The sequence below is a fragment of the Onychomys torridus genome, chromosome 9 (assembly GCF_903995425.1).
Source record: "Onychomys torridus chromosome 9, mOncTor1.1, whole genome shotgun sequence".
Classification (NCBI taxonomy): domain Eukaryota; kingdom Metazoa; phylum Chordata; class Mammalia; order Rodentia; family Cricetidae; genus Onychomys; species Onychomys torridus.
The window spans coordinates 65,991,127-66,014,767 of NC_050451.1; the positions used below are offsets into that span (position 1 = coordinate 65,991,127).

The following is a 23,641-nucleotide window of genomic DNA, read 5'->3' on the forward strand; positions in this document are numbered from 1 at the left end:
GGCTGATCACCAGCAATGCACCTAGGGCCATACAGCTCTGGCACTCTGGTCTTAACAGGGGGGTCAGAGGTTGGGAGCATGCTTCAGGCAACCATAGGCTTTAAAGGAAGCCTGATCCCATCAACAAAAGATTGCCTTTCTGTCTAGCAATGAGAATGGCATTTAAAATTCAATATCAGGAAAGATATTGACGAGATTAAGGGCCTGGAGGAATTGATTTATGAGGAAAGACCCAAGGAATTAAATATGTATAGCCTGGTGTAATAGGATATTAGCTCTGAACACAATTTCATTTCTAAGATCCAGCATTCCCGTTATCAGTCATCTGAATGAGGAGTGCTCTCCAGGAGATGTCCCTCCCCCAGGGGTCACCCTGCCAGAGGCAGAGAAAGGGAGGTGCCAAGATTGATACAGGGGCCACCAGCTTGGTTACCCTCAACCTGATATAAATTGAAGTGCATTTTCCTCCCCAGGTGGGAGCAGATGACATTTCCAACTGGAATAGATCTTGGGTTGTCTTAATACCTCTCGCAATGAGAACATTGCAGCTAGTCCCATCTCTGCCTGTTATGCAGGTACTGGGTGGTAAATGCCCATCTGTCTCTAGAGCCATATTTCCCTCCTTTGTCAGAAACACCACTCCACATGCTTGTGTTTAGGTTATAGCCTTGCTCTTAAGTTGTGAGCATATGCGCTTGATTTCTCTGTCTCTGCTTTCCCTCCCACTTGGAGACTGGCTCAGGATTTTCAGGCATAGAGTAGAACAGGCTCAGATGACCCAGCCTCCTCAGCAGGACCTGAGGTTGACATTCCTCAGCAAGGTCAGTGCGGCTGAGAACCAAAGCAGAATGAAGAGGCAGAGAGTCTGGAGGACCCCAGAAGGTGTGTCCGGGTGAAATATCACTCTAGAAGGGTAGAGGTAAGAAGTTCATGCTCACATCGCAGAGCTAAAGCAGGTCAATGAGATGACAGAGCTGACTCCATGCACAGTTGTGTTGCAGGCTGAAGTAGTTGAGGACATTGGGTTGGAGACAAGACATATAGACACAGTGAGGCTGGATGATCACACGGGCATTGCTGTGGAGCCCAGCCATTCAAAGTGCTGCTCCCGTGGACCATCCAGTTACATGCACCATGGCCTCGGGTGGAAATTCCTCCAGGAAACTCCTGGCCTCGCTTCCTTAGGTGATATTCTACTGGCCTTCTGATTGCATGCCCCACTGATTGGAGCCTCTGATTTATGGAAGATTTGTGAAGTTAGAATAATTTTGTTAAAGCTGAATCAAAATGACTGAACATGTCGAATTTCAATTCATGACCATCCAATGATTCAGAGATTGAGTGGCTCACTTCTAGTGGAGCAAATAAATCAGAGGAGGGCCCCTGAGCCTGTTCTACTGACCTGGAATCTGATCACCCAAAAGCTCAGGGGTTCCTCTGTAAAGTACACTGGCCGTAGTCATTATTAGAGTATATTGTATTGCCCCTAGTTACTATGTTTATATTAACATCCTTGTGGACCCAGCATTTTGAGGAGAGTCCCTAAGGTTTGTGTTGCTGTTGTTTTCTGTATCCTCCATGTTATCTAGCCCAGTAGGAAGCCCAGGGTTGGTTGAAGGAATAGATACTAACAGAATGTTTTAGGACTGAATGTAGAGGTAAGCCTTGGTGATAGCCTGGAACAAAGACAAGATGGAAGGAGACAGAGAGAATAGTCAGTGGGTCAGTCACTATCAGGAGAGCTCTAGCTGATATCATGAGGTTGCCAATTTAAATAAGCCTAAATTTAGAAAGGATGTTCACTCCTGCCATCATGGAAGGCACAAAATCAGCATTGTATTTCAAGGTCTTCCCCGTTTTGTGATGTCCACCACCTCTATCCCCCAGGAGCTCTGTAGGCTGCCAAAAAGTCCTGAGTTCTCAGCACTGCAAGTGACTATTTCCAGTGCAGTGGTGTAGGTCTCTTTCATACCAACCACATACCCTATCATCTCTCACTTCCCTGGAATCCAACCTTACATCATCTGCTAACAGTATTTTGGTAGCAAAATTACAAGATTTAGGAAACCAAAATACAAGGAAGGCTTGCAGTTTTTAAAGGAAAGCCTTCAGCCCACCATACTGCTCATAGAAGTGTTCACAATAACATTGCCCTCAGGCTCACTCCTGAGAGGGAGTAATGAATGCCTAAATTCAGGTCATTGCTAGGAGGATTGTAAGTTTGGCCTGTTCTGATTTCTATTTAAAATTGATGGTGCACCATGGTCGCCAAGGTAGAAATTGCAGTTTGAGGTGAGAAAATTATGCAAGTAGTAGGTCTCTCCCAGACAGTGAGACCTCAGGTAAATGACACCCCTGTGCCTGTGATTCTCCCCTCTGTAAAGAAATGGAAATGTGACCTCACTTATTCTAGGGCTCCAAATAACATTAGTAATGCTCTTTGAATTTGTTAGAAAGGAAGACCCATCACACACCAAAGCCTCCATCCCCAAAGAGCATTACAAATGATCTTATTAAATACATGGCCTAGAAATATCAAGCCATGTCAGGTGCAGCATTTATTTACCTGCTTGTTGTCCGCTAGAGTGTTTCCACTTGATTGGCATATGGATAATTGTCTAATTGGAACACACTCAGTTGTAACCACCCAAGAATGTAATAGTGCATCTGTTTAATGCCATACTCTCAAATGTTAAATTAAAATTATGCTGCAGTCAGCCAGTCCAACCGGGAGACACTTCTGATTAAGTTCTAGCTGCCTGTGAACGTCTGTAATTGAGGCACGTTGGTACTTAAAAATTCAAACTAGAAAGAATATTATACAGTCTCATAAATTTCAATGAAAAGGACCTGAAAAGCCCACTTAAATTGTCTAGTTGTAAACTATCTCACTTTTTATAGGGCGCCTAGTCAAATGAAGGATAGCAGTTTGAATCACCACTGTTTTTGAATACGTAAATATTAGATTCTCAGGTTTCTACTTTGTAAACCAAAGAAAGCATTAATTTTATAGAATGCACGAAACACTCTGAGGGTATTGGCTTTCTCTTGTCCTGCACTGGAAGTTTCTTTGGGAAAGAGAGTGGGACATGGGGAATAGATAACATAATTATAAATCCATTGATTGGAATTATTTAACCTTTTAGGAAATATCCTTCGGATTAAGGATGGCTAGAACTGCCAGAGTAATGAATCAAATGTGTCAGATGGAGCCATAATTTTCCTCCGAGGTTTTTTTTAGATCTGTATGCCTAGAACAATAAATTATCCAGCAAGGGAGCCTTGGATAGTTTTTGTTGCTTCTTTTTGCAGAGTCATAGTTTAATTGCATAGAAGTAGGAAAATCAGAGCAAGCATTCATTCATCCTTCCATTCATTTGCTCATTTACGAACTACTGAACGAGCTAAATTATCGACGTTAGCGTTGATGCAAGCCATCTAGTTGAGGACATGGGTATAAACTGTGACACAGCAGCTTTGGAAACAGAGACGGTAGATCAGCTCATGGTGTTTGGGTGATTGAAAAATGTCTCCACAGAGAACCCAAGGTATGCTGGAGTCTTATGTCAGCTGGACACAAGCTGCAGCTGTGTGAAGTGAGGGACACTCAGTTGAGAAAAATGCTTTTGTAAGATCCAGCTATAAGGCATTTTCTTAATTAGTGATTGATGATGGGTGGGGCCATCCCTGGGCTGGTGGTCCTGGGTTCTTTGAGAAAGCAGGCCGAGCAAACCAGTAAGCAGCGCCCCTCCATGGCCTCTGCATCAGCTGCTGCCTCTAGGTTCCTGCCCTGCTTGAGTTCCTGTCCTTCAGTGATAAACAGTGATTTTTTTGGTCATGGTGTTTTCATCGCAGCAAGAGAAACTCTAATCAAGACACAAGGCAATTGTATTTAATTGTGTTGATTGCCCTGGACAGGGATTGGGGGGCTAAGGAATTTACAGTTTCTTTATAATATCAGAGGGACAAGCAGCATCTAGGGAGGAGCTGGTGGAGTCAGTGAGAGCAAGGCTAAGTAACAGAACAGGCTGGGTTGGAAGGAGGGTACCCGTGGGGGAGGAGAGGGGTGGTTGACAGGTAGGCAGGATATGTGTTAACAGGCACAGTTTGAAACCATATACCTAGCTAAGGGGCTTGTGCATACTGAGAGAGAAAGTAAGAACTTAACAGACAAGCTTTGCAAAATACCAGTGTCCATAGTATGCAAGCTAAAGCCATGGGGACAAATGGGGTCACTGCAGAGAGCATGTAGGGAGAAAGAAGAAAAGAAGCTGGTACAAGAGCTGGCAACCTCACAATTAACGTGGGGTGCTGGGGGCTGAAACCACATTGCGGCCAGCGAGGATTAAGTGAGCATCAAAGGTACGAGTGATTCCTATCCCGGTTACTATGGAGGCTTAGGGAAGTAATCGATGCCTGGTTCCCACCTCTAGGCATTTGGAGTTAACTGAGCTTCTTTGGGTCCCAGAGAACTGTTTTTAATACTCCTTGAGTATTATTAGTATATAGGGGGAATGAAGACCCACTTGTCCCTGACTGTCCTTTTAAGAAATGTAAATAAAACTCAGAACTTGCTAACATCTGATGAGCTGCTCATAGTCACAGGGGCATAGATAATGGGCATTTTTAAAAATGAAGGGCTATGTCCTGAATGGCTTCAGGGATTGACCTAACTAGAACAGGGAGTGAATAAAGAAAAGATAAACACGGGGACACACAGAAAAGCTGGGATCACGTGGGTTAGGCTCTCAGACAGAGAAGCTGCAGCACCCCCAGAAGGCTCAGTGTCTTTATTACCTACAGTTGAAGAGTGGGCGGAGTAGCCAAACAAGGAGGCAGGATTATTATATACAGCTGAACATGGAGGCTGCCTTATCTAATCTCCTCAGGAGGGACTCTGTAGGAGAGTCTTCAGGCTGTAAACATCCAGGGGAGAAAGCTGGAGTGGGCATTCTCTGCACACACAATCAGCATCCACACACTCCATCCAACCCATGGATCCTGCTGAGCCTCAACTGGGGAAGGCTTCACCATTCCCATGGTTCTGAGGCATCGGGCTGTGCTCATGTCAAACGATGCAATCCACTCAGGATTTTACTCGCTCACTACAATGAAGAATCTTTAGATCCTATTATGGTCAATGACTGAAGCTTTTCTCCCATGTGTGGGGAGGTAAGTGTTGCCCCACAGTAATCCTGTGGGTCAGCTTCCACATATTACCTTTTAGGCGTGCCCTTGGCCTAGAAGTTGTGTGGTTAGATCAGTGTCTGTGCTGGCATGTTCCACTGTGGTCTTGTACAGACTGGGAGAACTGGAGGGAGCTGATTTGTCACTGGAAGTGCAGATTAGATAAGTTGGGTCCATGTACCCCATAGATACAGTACAAAATGTTAACATGGGTGGATCCTAAAAGTCACATTGAAAATATAGTAAACAGTAAGAAATATGGCAGTATTCCAGAAAAATACATGCAAAACAACATCAATGTACGTGTTTCAGAAAAAACTAATTTCAAATAAAAGTCCAGACATTATGAGCATTAAAATGATGGTTTACACATGGGAGGAAAAGGGAATGGGGCTAAAAGCAAGGATTTGTTTAAAAGTACAATTCCGTGGAAGAATGAGATTATATGGAAGCTTTCATGGGAAGTAAGGTTAGGGGAAAGGGATGTGTGTGTGTGTGTGTGTGTGTGTGTGTGTGTGTGTATACAGATGAGATGGAAGGTTCTACTAGGTCTGTGTGTGTGCACGTGTGTGTGTGCATGTGTGTGTGTGTGTGTGTGTGTGTGTGTGTGAACATGTAGATGAGATGGAAGGTTCTACCAGACTTCTCATGTATTCAGTGCTGATAGTAACAGCTAAGAGTTGCTTCCAAATCTTTTCCCCAATCTTAAATCCATTTGATTTTTTTTCCTGAATTACTAAAACAGTGTGTGCCCATTACAGATACAACAGAAAGTTAACAAGCAAGACTAACAGGTCACAGACCAGCTCCTGTGGAGACGGTGTCCAGATTCTCCCCTGTGGATATGGCCAAACTACATGGTGTTTGTTCATTCACTGCTTGTTTGTGTGTGAGCGTGGGTGTGTATATGCCACACAGCACATGTGGAAGTTAGAGGACATCCTTTGGTGTCAATCTTCTTCGCCTTGCACCTTGAGATGGAAGTCTCTGGTGTTACCAGTGTGTGCACCGGGCTAGGTGGCTCTCAGCTTTCTTGGGGCTTGCCTCTCTCCACCTCCCCCATCACTGTAGGAGTGCTGGAAATCTAAACACAAACCTCTGTACCTAGGTTTATATTGTCCCTGGAGATTTCTATTCATATGAGGGAAGTCTCTCGTGACTAGATTTGTAATTTTTTTTTTTTTAAATAAGTAAACTCTTCATCATCACTTGAGTCAGAACACCAGGCAACCTCAGGCTGCCCTGTGGTCAGTGACAGATGAGAATGAACAGGGGCAAGGTCACTGTTTCTACTGTCTTCTAGGTGCTTCTGTCTGTGCCCCGGGACCTCAGAGGCTCCCCAGGACCTCAGAGGCGCCCACGTTTCTTGTGCTCTGGGCTGCTGATACACAGTTCAGGCTTATGAGTTGTCAAAGGGAGCCACAATAGCAGAATGGGGGGCTACGCTGTGAGAGAAATCACTGTTTACAGAGAGAAGCCAAAATACACAGTTCCAAAATAGGCAGTTGTACTAACAAGACCAGGAAAAGGAATGGAGAGAGGGGCGTCGTTTTTGTTTTGGTGTGTTTGGGTGTAGGTTTTGTGAGTACTTCCCATGCCCAGCTCCACTAAAGCTGGTGGTATTGAAGATTCAGTGAAGTCTTTCTGAGTGGTGTCCATAAGCATGAGAAATCCAGTATGAGGGTTCCCTTGGACTCTGTGGTTAGCAACTGGCCAACCCGTTCTATGGCCTAATGCCTGGAGTCAGCCCCTTCCCAGCAGGAACACACTACTCCTTCACTTCCATAGAGAGGCGTTAGTAATGTACCACAGCAGGAAAATATCCTCTTCTGTGTTTTCAAACTGGTCCTTTGTTGTCAAGAGGCTTTGAGTACACATCACTGCTTCCAGGGCCCGATTTGCAGCTCTTGAATGCGTTCTCTAGCCTGTATGCACATTAACCTCAAAGAGTCAGTGCAGGGCGGTCCTGGGCTTTGGGCAGACAAGGTAAGCCTGGAGAAGAGTTACAATTGATAGGGACGAGGAAAGCTCAAGGCTTACAAAATGCCTTCAGTGGCCCTGCTTGAACGCAGTGGTGGAGGCCGTAGCTTAGTGTTTTGACAGCTTATACCAGCAGTTTTCTCAGCTGATATATGGATTGCAATTGGGCCTCAGTCCTGCTGACCCAATAAAACATCTCCGTCATAACAGAGGAAGCAGAAAACTGGATGACGGTATTGCTATAAAGCTAGCCTTGCTTCAATATGGAAATTGGGCAAAACTGAGAGGGCAGTCTGTGTTTTCATGCTTAGCTTCTTTTTAAAAAGGAGATTTATTTGATATGTATGTGTTGTGTGCGGATATTCATGGAAGCCAGGAAAGAGACTTAGATTCCCTGGAACTGAGGTTTCTGTTACCTACTGGCCTGTGGGTTCTGGAAACCAAACCTAGGTCTTAACTTCTGAGTCCCTCTCTCCAGCACCTTATATTCCATGTGCCAGTTTGTTTTATAAACATAATTCTATGATTTTTACAAATATTCATTGGTCAGAGGAATATAATGGTGTCTTCACAAATAATAAATATCAGTATCATAGACAGCCCACATGTGTGTCCAAAACTGCATTGTCCTTACCTGTGTGCGGGAACCTACCACAAAAAGTTACCTGGTGTCCAGATGAAGCTTTTGTGCTTAAAAACAAACAAGCAAAACTCCTGTTATTTGGAGGACAGATTGACCATTCTATAGTCACCTGGCCTTTGGTCCCCTCCCCACTTACACTAACTATCGGTTGATTTCACAGCAACTGCTGGCCATCCAGGAGGAGCTGAACAACAAGAAGTCAGAATTGGAGCAGGCGAAGGAGGAGCAGTCTCACACACAGGCATTGCTGAAAGTCCTCCAGGAGCAAGTAAGTGAGCAAAACCCTGCTCTGCTCTCCAGATCACTTCCGACCCTGCAGAGGCACGCTGTCACACACGAAAGCAGGGCTCAAGGAAACCTGCAGGAAACTGATCTGGCTCCTAGCAGTTCAGCCACCTGGGATCTATAATGGCATTCTCAACCACTCTGTCCTCACCCCTCGTATCTACTCTGACGATCCAAGCCCACCCAAGCGATGTTATTGTTCCTTCCAGAAGACAAATGATTTTTGATAACATTTTAAACTGTTGACAGTGAAGCCATGTGTCAAAGTAAGCCGCTTGTTTCTCTTCAGTCTAAGAGCGAGGAAAGTAAGTTTAGCATAATCCACGATGCTCCTACAGACACGTGAATAAAAGAGGCTGATGCAGAGAGACATTAAAGATGTGTCTTTCCTGTGTGCCAGGCCATTTATCTGATCTAGTGAGCCACAGAATTTTCATTTGCAGTCTGGGAAGCTGATCGCCTCCTTCTGGCTCAGATACGGAAGTGGAGCCTGACGTTGATCAGTGTACAGGGAAGTATTGTCTTACGGTAGGGTAAGATGGCTCAGTAGCATGAAATCCAAGCCCCATTGTCTCTGCTAAAGAAGCCTGCATGCCCTGGAAGTACTTTCCAGTTTCTGGCCTTGGTTTTCAGGCAACATGTTAAGAAACACAGACAGCAAGCCCAACCCTCTTTAATCAAAATATAGATTGTTTTAAAATTTCTACCCAAATATACTTACAAGAACTTTATTTATACCATATAAATACCTTCAAAAGAGAAGTTTCGGCCTAGCACTGGTGGCACATGACTTCAATCCCAGGACTAGGAGGCAGGCAGCTCCCTGAGTTTAAGGCCAGCTTGGTATACAGTGTGAGTTCCAGGACAGAGAAACCCTGTCTCAAAAAACTAAAAAAGGGGAAGAAAGGAAAATGAGAGAGAGGGAAAAGAAAGAGAAGGGGGAGGGTGTTTAGCCAGCTGTGACTCAGTCACTTCACAGTGACTTGGAATTTTTAAAATGTATTTAGTTAGTTTTCACTGAAAGTAGAAGCCTCTTTTGAGGGGAAGGTGATTTTAGATAGTTCATAAACATTCATGGATTTGAACAAAAAGGCTTTATAAATATAACTGTTACCAATGCAGGTTCAATAAGACACAGAGGCTGAACCTGCAAGGGTTAGGTAGGGTATGTTAGTTGGAGCGGGAAACTGTGGCTAATGAAGTCCACGGTGGCCTGTTTCCTAGGATGTGAAATGGCACTCTCACCCTCACCGTGACATTTATTAAAGCCAAGTCCATATTCGATCTGGACCTCACAGACAGAGCTTTGTGATTGTGCTGGTCTCCGTGGTGGTTTTTTGGTTGGGGAGGGGGCTGGTTTTTGGGTTTTGATAGTGTATACTGGAATAGTTGTCATGTATGTATTTCTCATTTTTCTAGATAACTCAAATCCTGCACTCTGATTGAAGGTCTAAACCCACTTATTTAAAAGAGATGAGTTGTGCAGAATGTATCAAGGGGAGGGCTTTTGGGGCGTGTTTTTAAAAAGCAAAGTGCATGCACAGCCAAGGGTGAGCATCATGCTCCATTCTCCATTGCAAAAAAAAAAAAAAAGAGAGAGAGAGAGAGAGAGAGAGAGAGAGAGAGAGAGACTGAAAAGAACTCAGAACAAACTGCTAAAGACCTATAAAGTATGCCTGAGAAAAAGGCATAGCCTTTTCCTCTGCAGTGGCAATGGGGAATGAATGGCATTTTTTTTTCCATGCAAAAGCACCAAGAGCCTGAGCCCAGGAGGCCAGAGGTATCTGCATTATTCTTATTCCTGAGCAGCTAGCCTGCAGACCCCTGCCCTGCTGTCCCAGGCAGCCATGCTGAAGGCAGCAGGATGCAGTGGATATGTTTCTTCTGTCTGGGCAACATCACCCTTCTCCCAGTCCAGTCCCTCACACATGCCTAAGCACTGCCTCATTGAAGCGTTCTTTGGATTTGTATAGAGTAAGTACAAGTGAGAAGTTCTTTTTTGACACCATCATAGATAATGGCCTTTGCAAACACCTACACACACATGGAAACATATGTCCTCTCTGGGATTTTGCTATTAAAAGCAGCTGCCCTTGGCTGGGAATCCTGACAAGTCCTGATTTTGAGAATAGATCCTCAGAGGCTTTTCTCCGGCAGGGAGGACAGGGTCACCCTCTGTGCTGGTCAGCTCTGTCCTGTGACTTGCAGCTTCCTAGTCCCACCAGCTCCACAGACTTTCTTCCCCTTGGCAGTGAAGAGAACATCATACACTTAGAGATGTTCCCTAACCCCTATCTTCCAAGACACTTAGAGATATTCCCTAACCCCTGTCTCCCAAGATGCTAGCTCAGGGAAAGGAGCACCAGGCCGCAGAGAGTGGCTTTCAGGGCAAAGCAATAAGGCCAGGAGCCTCCACTGCAAGGAGAGGGCCTGTAGGAGTTCCAGGAGTAGACAGGAAGTGGGAAGAGAGCAGATGGGCTGTCACAAAGAGAGGACTGCCAAGGGCATAATGTGTGCAGGGAGACTGGAATGCATTTAATGGGGAGGAGGGGAAGATGGCCTCTGTCATGTGTACTGGTAAACATGTGAGGTCACATTGGCCTTGTGCAAATAGTCCTTTCCTTCTAAGCTGAGGAAGAATAAAACAGAGAGAGAGAGAGAGAGAGAGAGAGAGAGAGAGAGAGAGAGCGAGCAAACACAGGGAGATGAACAGAGAGGGGACTGAAAAGGAAGAAGAGGATTTCCATAATAAGAAATTTTAAGCCAAGAAAGGCAATTATTTAAAGTCTCCTTGTATGCTCAGATAGATGATGTTCCTATCACTTTGTGCCTTTCCCTATTTCCATATATCCTACATTGCCCTACACCCTTGTATTGTTAAGCATACAACCACTGATGATGTAGCCCTAGAAAGAGGTGACAAGTTTCTGTTGTGGTTAATTTGGTTAACACTAATGTGACAGTGAGCCTTAGATCGTCAAATCCTCTGTCACCATGCCTTTAGAAAAACCTCTATGATGACATGGCCTTCTTACAAAAGTTGAAGGCATCCCTGAAACCCCAGCGATTCATTCATTTTAATAGACACAAATGGCCATAAAGAACCAATGTTCTGAATCAAGCATGGGGGTGTATATGATTTTATTTTCTTCCAAATTTTAATAAATTCTTTCCCACCATGAGTGTTTTCTATTGGTCAGAAAAGCAGGCACTGGCCTTGCCGCCTGAGCATCACAAGCTGGGAACAAAGGTGGCCCAGGGACCAGGCCAGCTCTTCCCTGTCCTTTGCCTTCTGTTACCACAGGTCTGCTCTGAGTCAAGATAGGATGAATGCCAACACTAAAGGTTTCCTAAAATCTCCAATAACTTGTTACTCTTGAGCAGGGTTGGGGTGCTGTTAAAAATCTCATTTGCATACGAATTTTATTTTTAAAGCTTCCATGACCAGAGAGATGTCTTCCTTGTTCTTCTTGAAAGACTCAAATGTCTTCCCCTGTTAGGCTCTGTCAATCATTTAGCCCTGCCCTCAAGACGTGTTCAGCAGTACTGCAATGTGTTCTGTGACTGGAAGCCTGTCATTCCCCAGTGACCATTAGCATAACATCCATTAGCTGATGGCAACTTGCAAATACTGCAGGGTTTAAATTAATGGCAATCCCACCAGGAAATGAAACCATTTAGTATTCCGAAGAACCAATTTTAAATATCTTATTTCTGTAGAACTGCTTTCTAATCTTGCTGAAGAAATAATGACCAGGATCCCTTCCTATTTTTTGCCAGCCGTCAAGCTTTATAAAATATTGGTCACAAACTGGTTTCAATAAGATTCACTGTAATTATCTGTTCCATCTGTTTGTCCTCGGAAGTTTTATAAAATGCAACCTCAGATGAATCAGAGTTAACAGGATGATGTATGCTTAGTGGATGTGCTTGCTTATTCTTCTCTGTTGTTTTTCTTTAAATGTTGCAGTTAAAAGGCACCAAGGACTTGGTGGAGACAAATGGTCACAGCCACGAGGATGCAAATGTAGGTACCACAGCCCGGTGTCTGTGCTTCTTGCTGGGTGTCGGTTGAATCCCTGGGGTGTGGCGCTTTATTTATAACATAAAGGAAATCAGAAGCCCTGACTCCAAGAGCTTGAGATCATTTGACAGATTTTTAATATAAGCTTTGTTAATAAGATGTGATAGACACTCACCATTATTGCTACCTTTGTTTACCAAAAGTTTCAGCTTAAACATCCATCAAAAATTCTAATTACTTTGAGTTTGCTTGAGATCTTTACTTTTCCAAAGCAACGTGTGTTGGGAGAGCAAATGGGACAGGCCCCACCCAGCATGCTAAGTTGTATATGGATTTTGAACCTATGACATTTGCTTGTCAGTGAAGATGACAAATGATTGACATGCCGAAGAGGTCTCCGAATATCTCTTCATGCCCAGCATACCCATTAAAAGTGCACGCACCTTTGGTATCTTCTCCGGGCAGTAGTAGCACAGTGCATCTGCTTTCCTTACAGAAGGAACGATGGTACCAGGTCCTGGTGAGTGCCATGCCTTCCTCTTACCCTTCTTATATATCAAGCTCCAGAAAGTCGTACCTTAGGAATCCCATGCTCTCAGGTGGAGTGGCACACCTTGCTGAGAACTGTCCCTCTGTGTGCTTGGTGGCTTTGTACTTGTCCTTTCAAAGCTCTTTCTGCTCTCTGTTTTGTATTTGATTAGCTTCCTCACAGGAAATGCCCACTAAGCAGTCCTTTTCTCAGAACACCAAATCAGACATGGTAATGAATGCTTGATTAAGCTAGAGCTAGAAGAAATTATATATTTCATGTTCACTCTTGTTTTAATTATATGCAGCACAAAGCCTAATAATCATAGTGCCCAAATCTCCCTCATTGTAATTACTTACTATCCCTACCCAGCAGCTTTTAAACATGGGGTGCTTAATGGGGGGCTCACCATGTTGGTGGTAGTCTTCCGAGTTCTAGCAGGAGTGGGCAGGGGTTCCGGAGGAAGCTCAGGCATGCTGCCTGCTCTCAGGGCACTTACACTCTGGCCAAGGAATGAAGGAACACGGGCTGTACTGCGTTCAGAAGAGTGAGGCAGCTGGGGGGAGGCACAGCTCCAGACCCAGGCCTCTGCTCCTTACGACCTCAGCGTGACAAGTTATATGACCTTCGTAATCCGCGTTGCCTTCACTGGTGAAAAGGGTGGCCGAGCTCTGCTTAAAACCCCACCGTGGGCCAGGAGAGATGGCTCAGTGGGTGGGAGAGCTCCCTGCACAAGCAAATCATTTGAATCGCCAACAGCCAAATGAAAACAAAACACTAGACATGGCCACATGTGCCCATGACCCCAACACTGGAGAAGGAAGATAAGAAAACCTGGGAGGAAGGAGCAGCTGGCTGGGAAGCCTAACCAACATGCCAGTCTTCAGGTCTAGTGAGAGGGTATCTCAGGAGAAAAAAGGAAAGCTAGATGGAGGAAGATACTTCCTCTGGCTTCTACCCCTGTATGCAGAGGACATACATCCACATTGCATACACCACACACAAATACACACATGCATACACACACATACACGTACACAGACAGAAAACACACCTCTTGTCATAACATTGTACTTAGTTCATGGAAAGCCTGAACATGTGGCTGTTGTGTGAGTTTTGGGATTTTTTTTTCCGTGCTGGGTAATGAAAGCAGCTGTCTGGATCTATGAGGGTTGGCTGGCTTTGATGAATGGGTAGGATGGAGAGCTGGTGAGCAAAGTTGCCACAGAGCCCTGTCCCCACTATCAGGGTCAGTACATATGTATGTAGCACTTGGCTTCCCATTCCGAAGTTCATCACCCTCGTTCTTATCCCCAATACTCCTCTTCAGAATTCCAAGATTCCACAGTCTCAACCTAAACTTTCATATCTACTACACTTACAGCCCGTCCTGCTGTGCCTTCCAAGGAAATTGCTGTCTAGTTCAACAAGCTAGACAAAGTACAGTGTGCCTCAGTTTCCTGGTCTGTAAAATGGGAAAGATATTTCCCTTCCTTTAGGATTCCCCTGAGAAACAAACAAGACTGTGGATGTGGTAACACCCTGAAATTGTAAGGTTCGGTCTGAAGAAGTCATAAACTCAGCTACTGGCTGGCTTGAACTATCAAGACATGGAGCCCCACGGCCCTCTCTTGAGAAATGCTACTTATTATTATAAATGTTGTAAACGGGGCATGTTTAAGGTCATGGATTTCTTTCAGAAGCAGGTTTTTAGACACTTATGTAGATACTTATGTAGGCTCATGAGGTAGACTTTGCATTCATCTCAGAAGTGGCCATTGAGCGTGGAGTTCCAACCAAGTGGGAGAGAGGAGCCACAACTCCTACCCAGAGTGAGTGAAGAGTCTGGGAAGCCAGGTAGTCCACGCCAGTTCCTGCTCTAGCCCCTCCTTGCCTGGCAGGCCAGGCCTTTTCCACGTCTGCCAGGGTTTTTCCAGCTGGTGGGCTTTTCTCTTCCCCTGGTGTTTTCCTGTCTGTAATTTTGCCCCCTGTATGTGGTTCCCCTGAACATCTGCCTGCTCCAGCTGTATACAAAGCAGGGAAGCCCATCAGTTGTTTGGACCGTGCATCAGAGAATGGAGCTGAATGCCTTGTAGCGATCACTCTGCTGTCTGAAAGAAGTCTCCAATTCACCTGCCTGTTAACCCAAGTACTCAGACCAGGCTTTCAAACCAGCACATGAGAATTTACTTCCAATATGGTCACCAAGAGCCGTGTGACTGGGACAGGTTTTTTGACCCTGGTGAAGGTCACCTTCTTCATTTGTACATATGTTAGGGGAATTGAATACAAGAACACTTAACCTAACATGCATACTCAGCAAATATTAAGTCCCTTCATCTCACCTGCTTTGATGGTATGTGATGAAGAAGGCAGGGGCTTTGGTAGAGTGGATCTCAGCGCAGATTATAATGTTGAAGACCGTGAACTAGAGGCAGTTTGTTAAGATATATAGGTTTTTTCACTGTAGAAATTTCTATCTAGGGTCAGAGCCTTCCACATTATCATTCATTAACAATAGTTCTGCAGTGGACTGGCACAGGCTTAGATGAGTGTTCTTGTGAGAGGTCACAACTGCTGTTTAAAAAGACAGATAGGTTCAGTTCCCAGCACCCTCCTGGCAGCTCACAGCTATCTGTAACTCCAGTTTCAGGGGATCTGATACCTTCTTCTGGCTTCCATAGGCACCAGGCATGTCCAAGGTACAGATACATGCGATCAAACACTTGTACATATAATAAAATATAAATATATTGAAAAGCATAAAATAATAAATAAATACATACATACATACAGTGTACCTTTTTTAAAAAAATTCCTGAAATTTTCACATCAAAGAAAAAAATTACAGAAGCCAAGAAAAACAACTTACTGCCTCCTAATTTAGAGATGGCCACATTGAACACCAGTTCGTATTCTCCATCACAAACATGACCACAGGGAAGGCCCCATAAATAGATAGATAAATTGTATTGTATTGTCTTATATTTTACAACTTTTGATTCCTCATTAATCCTAAGTATTTTCTTGCCATTGACTATTTTTCAAAGACATGACTCAGTGGCCTGTCTAATGTCAACATGAAACATGCCTGTTAGACTTTCAACTTCCTATATTTCACTAATCACACCGGTTAACATGCCCTTAAGCCTGTCTTCAAATCCCATTTGCTCCCTTCTTTGGTAGCCATGTTAGGATTCATGGCAGGAGCTTTAGACTGTGGCCTTGGTTGTGCTTGAAGAAGTCAGTATGACCGCTGCACTCTTCCGGTGGCCCTGAGCCATCTGAAGGAATCCACTCAAAGACTGCTCAAGTCTTGTTGTTGACTTTGGCCTTTGTGTCACCACCCAACTTGTGATAAGCTTGTGGCCTGTTCTCTGCTTTTGCATTTTATTGAACACCGACAGAGTCTGGCCAGCACCTGGCCTGGCATTCTTGAGGTTTAAAGTGGATATACCCTTAAAAACATGCACCTGTACCCACATCAGCAGATCTGTTAGTATGTGCCCAGGATGATTTAAAACTCCTTGAAACCCAAACAGGTCAGTTTCGAAGGCCTTGCCATCTGAGAGATCTTACACAGTACTAGCCCACACTTGCTAGTTTTCTGGAGCATCTTTGTATCTGGATCTGGATATGTTGATGGCAGATGGGCAAGACTAGTCTCTCATCTGTATCCAGCTTTAATGCTGGTCTTAATTCCATTGTCTTGAGATATCTCATTTATTCCAGACCCCATTTTCTCTCCTACCAATCAAGCTGCAAATTTCCCTTTAATTTCCATCCTCAAGCTCTCCCAGATCTAAGGAGGCCTGCTGTGTTCCTGGCCTGGCCCATGGCAATTATATGTAACATATGGAAAATCTTAAATTGAAAAGGGTATCTGCTGTCATTGTGTGTCTTCTTGATGGACCCCTTCACACCAGCATGCCCACTATCCTAACGTGTACGTCTGTGTTTGGAACATGAGTGGGAGAAATGCAGGGGCAGTTAGGAGCCGTGGCACGCAGTGGCAGCAGAAGCCTGCAGGGTACAGGACAGCCTGCTCTGTGTGCTTCCCATGCACACATCCTCAGCCCTGACAGGACAGCTGCCACCCAGATCCCTCTATTTACACAGTTCAGCTCCCGCCCATGCAGAGGTTAAAGAAATCATTGGCAGTCTGTGTAGAGGTTTAATGGGTGATGTTGAAGGTTACTGCTGTCCAGCACAACACCATTCCCACCCAACAATAAAACAAAACACAAAAGAAAAAGGACCGCGCTGTTTTTCACACTGTCTCCTTAAGAAAGTAAATCCTCAGAGCTGTCTTTAAACCTGTCAGAGCAGAGATGTTAGGAGGTTGCGGAAGAGAGAGAGCACAAAGAACATTCTTCAGGGTTAGCACACAGCAGCAGAAAGCCGTTGTTAACTGTGTGTTTTAATGGTGTGTATGAGGAAGGTCCTGTGAGTACCAGTCCGTTGCCTAGTTTCAGAGTGTCTTGATGTGGGGTAAAACCCAATAAGCATGTATGTACTATGTCCCAAGCAATTAGAAATAAACAACTCCCTTGGGGAAATGGTTTCATAATCTCAAGGGAACGAAAAACTCAGGTTAGGTTTTTCATAGTGGTCTAGCCCCTGGGGACCTTGATCTTAGTCTGGGAAAAGAATAGAGAGAAGAACGACTTTTCACCTACCCTGCCCATCCCATCCTACAAGCTCTATCAAATCCAGTGAGGTCTGGCCCAAGCAGAACACTGTGGCTCTTCTCTGTTCTTCTTGAAGCTGCTTTCTGGCCATCCCGTGCTGCCCTCGGCCTGTGGAGCTCTCCAGTTTGTGTCCCATAATATACCCTGCCATCCACTCTTACTCAGCAAACCCAAGGAAGTCTCAAAAGGAGGAAGCAGAGTCCAGGAGCAAGCACCAGGTCTAGGCACTAAGCTGTTTCAACCCTGGCTGGCTCTGCCACTGATTGCCCGAGTGCCACCCAGTGGTACCCTGAGCGTGTTTTTCTTGCCTCTGAAATGAAATTAATATCTTACCCACCTCTCGGGGCTGTTATGCTCTCCTGACCAATACTGACACAGTAATTATATGTCAGGTATCTGTAGAGCTCAAGTTTCACATGCCATGTACTGTGCTAGGCTCTGGAGTATGTAATAAAGACACACAGAGAGAGGTGGGGGAGGAGAGAGAGGGGTGTGAGAGAGAGAGAGAGAGAGAGAGAGAGAGAGAGAGAGAGAGAGAGAGAGCAAGCGCGAGTGCCTGGCCCTTCAGAACTTCCTTGTCTCATTATACTCTGTCAGGCTTCTGTCTGCAGATAAGTAGCCCTGTGGCAATGATGGGACCCAAATAACTCTGGAGGCGGAGGGGGGACACAACACTATGTGATAAACGATACACATCTTTAAAACCCTAGAGAAGCACAACTGGAGCAGAAGTAGCCACTGCGCCTCCCCTTCAGAGAGAGATGGACCCGGATCTGTGGGTGTCCAGGTCACCCATGTAGATGCCTTGAAATGGAGATAGTGGATGGATTTGTCAGACACCACCTTTCCCTGTGCTGTGTGTGTATCTGACCCGGTTCACAGGTCATACACTCACACTCAGACCTGGCTTCTCCTTCCACTGTCCTTCTGATGATACTTCCTGTTCCCCCCCTTCACTTCCTGTCCATCCATCTGCCAGAAACCCTCTTCCCGCTGCTCCACACTTTCTGCAGTCAGTTTACTGTGGGGCTTGCTATTTGCTAGGAAACCCATAAGCCTCCCAAAACACGTCTCATCCCAGAGTCCTTGAGATCAATGATAGAAGGAACTCTGTTGGTACACCACCGCTCCAAGCCAGCACAGTGCAGACCTCCTAGGAAGAATTGGACAGGGTGTTGATCTCAAGGGCAGGCTCCACAACCCTCCTGTTCTATACAGAATAGTTTCCTGCCCAAGCACCTTGCTGCCAATTGGCAATGGCTGTCCACAGCTGGAGTCTGGAGCTGGGGCTTGATAGTAGGAAACTCCTGCTGGGCCAGCTAGGGCTGCTGCTTTTCGGCTCTGTATGTTACTCAGGAGCCTTGGTTCTCTAAAGAGGTTTACTTTCAATCCTTACACTATCAGGTTTCAATAGTGATTTCCATAGGCCTTAGTTTCCACTAACCGTAAGACCAGTGAGGGAGAGGTGTACCATCTTACTGTGCATTCTGGGCCCCACACTAGATCTGGAATACACAGCCAGATTTGGACATGTTTAGTGACATTGGCAGGCTGAGTAAGGAGAACTAAAAGTGTCTCTTCCCCGTGGCCAGGTTCGAGAAAGCAGGCAAGGGAACAAATTTCACACTATGTGACGCGGTCAGTCACGGCTGTAGATACCTGCATGGGTAAAGCCGAGAGCAGAGCCAGGCCTCTCTGAAGACAGAAGGGCTGCAGGTCACCCACCTGATGTAAAAGCAAATGTGACAACTGTTTGAAGAGAAGTCACTTTTATAGGAAGCTTGATAACTTTTATAGTCTGTACACAAACATATAAGCAAAACATAAAGGCTTCTACCATGAAGTGTTCTTGGAGAACACTTGGAAATGCCAAAAACTCTAAGGGAAAAGATAACCATCTGCAATACTAGCATTCACAAGTGTGTGTTTCTACTTTGTTTATTTTCTCCATTGGCATCACAGATGTGTATATTCATTTTAACAGGATTTACAGCACATCATGTAGATGGTTTCTTACAGCCTGGTTTTCCTACATGAATCGCAGGCATTTCCCCTGTTATTAAATATGTTTTCTTGATATGATTTTTTGTGATGACCTAATATTTTATCCTTCTGATATACTCTAGTTTATTTTATCATCTCTGCTGTGGGACTTTGTTTTTGCTGTCATAGATAGTATGCAGTAAATGTCCTGGAACAATGTATTTGTTAATCCAGCCATCATCTAAGCACTTTATAAATGGAAACTTTGGCACTGGTTGGGATTTAGGCATAAAAGGAGATCTACTGATCCTTTCAAAAAGATTAAAGATCACCCTTTTCTTGGCAAGTGATTAAATAAACAGCCCCTAGTACTATCTGGATTTACCTCACAGAGGGCATGCTTGCGCTCCTCAACAGGAGAGGAAAAGAGTTCTGAGGGAAGAATATTGCACTTTGAAGAGAAAGGCAATCACATCTACTTCATAAATAATTCAGAGGAATAATACTTAGATATGCTATTTGGAGTTGTGTGCTGCGGGCTGGCCTTCTTCATGGCCTGAAAGTGCAGAGCCCATGCTCCATGTGGATTGTAGACCAAGGCTAATGGAATCGGGCCACCACCCCAGCAAAGCTTGTCCACTCTATCCAGAGAGTAAGTGCATCAGAGCAGACACGATTCATTGAAAGAACAGTGAGTTCTAACCTCAAATAGCAAATTAAGCTTCTGCTCGTGATTGTGGACAAGGCAGTCCCTGTGAGGTCCAAAGCACCAACAGGAGATGCATATACATTCCATAGAGCTATGACGCAAATGCAGGAAGGTGTTCTAAGCCATACACACAGAGGGGGCTCAGTCCCAGCACTCTGCCCTCCCATGCATTGTGGCTTCCCACTGCCTGACATCCTAAGCAAATCCGAAGGGAGCCTCAGTAGCATTTGTAAGCAGATCCAGGAGCCAAACAGTGGACGGAAACAGGATTGCTCTAAGGCCTCATGGAGACAAGAGGGATCTTCCAGAATCAGTGTCTGAAAACAGTGAGGAGTAAGATACAGCAGCAGGCTAGACCACTTTCTTTAGCTCTGTATGTTACTCAGAAGTTGTGGTGCTTTCTGGGTGTCTGTATTTATTTCTTAGAATAGTAAACATTCTGTAGTGGACTCCATTGCTCTTGGTTTCTGCTAACCACTTGAGACCAGGAAATGGAAGGTATGGAATGTGTCCACCATGATGGACTGTTCAATGAACTCCCATCCTTGATGTTGGTCTTCATGTGGACTTCCTGCTGAGCTGCCTGACTTTCCTCAAATAGTTCTATAATGCCATGATCAGTGCCCAATTATTGGCTATTTCTCTCTGTTTGGCTCTGACCTCATTCATTATGTTACTAAATGACTCACAGGATTGTGACAAGCCATTCAGGAAATATGTAGGAAAATAATGAAGAAAACAGGTAGGTACCATGGTAGGAAGACAGAAAAGGGGAAGGTGGGAAAGACCAGACAGACCCCACAGAAATTGCTTCCTGTTCATCACCCTCTGCCATCCACCAGCCCTTCTGAATCTACCCCGGCAGGCAGCAGAGCAGCGGCGGCTGACATCTTGTGGTACCCTGCCAACTCCAGCAGTGAGATCTGTTTTCACCAAAGGTGTGATTGTGGCTACATCAACATCCAAACTTTATGTAAAGTTAAATCAAAGAAAAAGCTATTAAATTCAAGGCAGGAACTTCAGCTGTCAGTCCACAAACAAAATCACCCCTGGGCTTCATGGAAGACACCGTACCATGGCAACTTGGAAGTAAATATTTCTAAATCGCCCACCACCAAGTGAAGTGTGTCCCAAGCCTCCTTCCAGCCTCAAACTCAAAAAATCATCTCTGCTCAGCTGGAGACTCTCCTCCCCAAGCCTTCCCCCAGGCCTATCTGGGATGTGAGTTCACAGCCACCAGTGGCAACTTCATCCACCCTCTGCCCTGCACATCCTGGGAGCCCAGAAGAGTTTAGAGCCAGATGGAGTGTTTTCATTAAATCTTCAAGAAGGTTGTAAACCTCAAGCTTATGGCTCTTGAGTTTCAAAACCTTAGCAAAGCAGATCATGTGAGTCCCCTGCGGGCCCCTGATGGGGCCAGCCAAAGCTAACCTCAGAGGGAAGAGACAGCAACATTTTGTGTTACATTTTAAAATGATGTCCATGGTGTGTGCAGAGGAGCCCTGGCCTGTCACTCTCTCTGGAAAGCAGCCCCCTGTATAGGAGACTTATGACTACCCACTTTCCCCAGGTACATGGTGGACCAACTCCAAACTCCACAGTGATCTCGTAAAGCATCTCACCAACCATGGAATGTTCCATTGATTTTTTTTTTTCAAATTTCCATTCTGTCTTACTTTGTCCCCCACCCCATCCCTCAAATCCTTCATGTCTCAGCCCTTTCCATCCCTGAAATTGCCCTGTGGTGAGGTCCATGGCCTGATAACTCAGCATCACATCATTTCTATTATGTCAGCCTCTCTGGAGGATTACAGAGTGGCTTTTTCTGTCTGGACAATTTCCAGACTGTTCCATGTATGCTGATGAGCTACTTATGTTTATGAGGCTCACAGAATCTAATTTGCACTGGCAATTCCTTACCATGCCAGCTTTCAGAATGATGATTTGAAACTATGAGAAAGGCCTGTGAGTACAAAATTTAAAACCTGACGTCCATATAGGTCTAATCCCCTGCCTCCCACACCATACACCCACATACATGTCAGTCCTGAACCTTTTTATATGACAGTGTTGGAACTGTTCCCTTGCTCAAAACAGAATTACATTGGCCTGCTTTCCTCAGTGAATGGCTTTAATCAACAGGTCAAATTCGGCTAGGTGAACCATTCATTAAAAATTCTAAATAATTAGATTTTTCATTGATAATGCGGCTTGCTCCATCTATCATGTCATCCTCTTTTGCCTGCATTGCAAGTCCCACCTGTTTTCCAGCCTCGCTCAATACCCACTGCTTGGTGCCTTCCCCTATGTGATGATCCCAAATCAATGACAGATTTCCAGAGCGTTGCCGGAGTAGTCCATTCCAACCATTGTGAACAGGCTACACTCAATCCCCAGCCCGGGTGTCAGTCCCTCAATGCGCCTGTGTGTGCGCCCTCTTCTGAACCAGGCTCAGCAAGGAGCCTGTGCAGGCCAGCACATTTCTAACACCCACTGACTGATGATGGAACTGTCACGGCCATTACACAGCCTTACACGGCACTGTGTGTCTGTTCAGCCTAGCTAGACAAGGGGGGGGGGCACCCTTCTTTCTGTGTATTTTCTGCAGGTGGTTATAAAGATACCCTTACAGTTAGCAACAAGGGTCCTGTAGATTGTGAAAGTCAGAATTGAGGTGGGTAAGGATCACCCCATTCAAACGTCGTATTTTCTGGATTTGTACCTGGCCTCTCCTCTCTTGAGTTGCTGCATGCATGTGAGTGTTGCTGAGGCCGCTCTTGTTTTGCTTCTCTTGGTTTGGGTTTTGGTGATAGAAATGGGAATCATGTTAGCAACCTCTTCCTTCATTGTCTACCCTGCATGTGAATCTTATTTTCCAGGGCAGTACTCTCAACCATTGGGAAGCAACTTAGCCAGAGAGCTATTAAAGCAGAGGGGGCTGGGCCCCAGCGTGTAGCTTCTCATTAGGTAGATTCAGGCTAGGGCCTGAGAAGCTGGATTTTTTGTTGGTTTGTTTTCTTTCTCCCCCTCCTCTCCTCCATTTCAGAGCTGAGGATCGAACATAGGGACTCACAGATGTTCAGCAAGTGCCACCAGTCTACAAGCCACACTTTATATTCCAATACCACCTACTATTCAGCCAAGTCCAGGCCAGACAGATGTCACTCTGGGCCTCTTTTTATCATACCGTGTTTTGACATATTTTACATGCTTGGCCCTCATCTGCACCCTTATCTCTTGGAGAGAGCAGGAACCACTATTAATCATCTTTGTGCCTTATTGTCTGACTCCAAGTCTGTCATTACAATAGATTCCCAGAAGATCAATAAAGTCAATCAAATGAAGTGGAGGGATCCAAATATCTCAGTAATATATGGATTTGTCCAAAGGTTCAGCTTTGCTGCTACTTAACTCCATAAAGGACATGTACAATGGAATTGCCAGAATCTGGTGCAGAAGAAATGACATCCGTTGAGAGAATGCAGATTATTGGCATACTCCTAACGAGCTCCATCTAAGTCCATGGGCCAAGCATTAGAGTGTGGCAGACACAGTTGCTGCCCTCTGGCAGAGGGCAACCCAGTAACTAAGAAAACAAAGAGGATGTCTC

The 23,641-nt window shown here is 45.0% G+C and overlaps 1 protein-coding gene across 4 annotated transcripts in view; it reads left to right on the plus strand.

Moving 5' to 3' along the window:
- The window catches only part of Enox1 (ecto-NOX disulfide-thiol exchanger 1), a 560,595-nt gene that overhangs the window by 495,158 nt on the left and 41,796 nt on the right, over positions 1–23,641 (plus strand). For 3 of the 4 annotated variants that reach the window (XM_036199546.1, XM_036199548.1, XM_036199547.1), the window contains 2 exons: positions 7,971–8,078; positions 12,066–12,122. In XM_036199546.1, coding sequence (XP_036055439.1) covers positions 7,971–8,078; positions 12,066–12,122 — 165 coding nt within the window. The remainder of the gene's footprint in view (positions 1–7,970; positions 8,079–12,065; positions 12,123–23,641) is intronic. The other variant, XM_036199549.1, reaches the window with a different exon arrangement.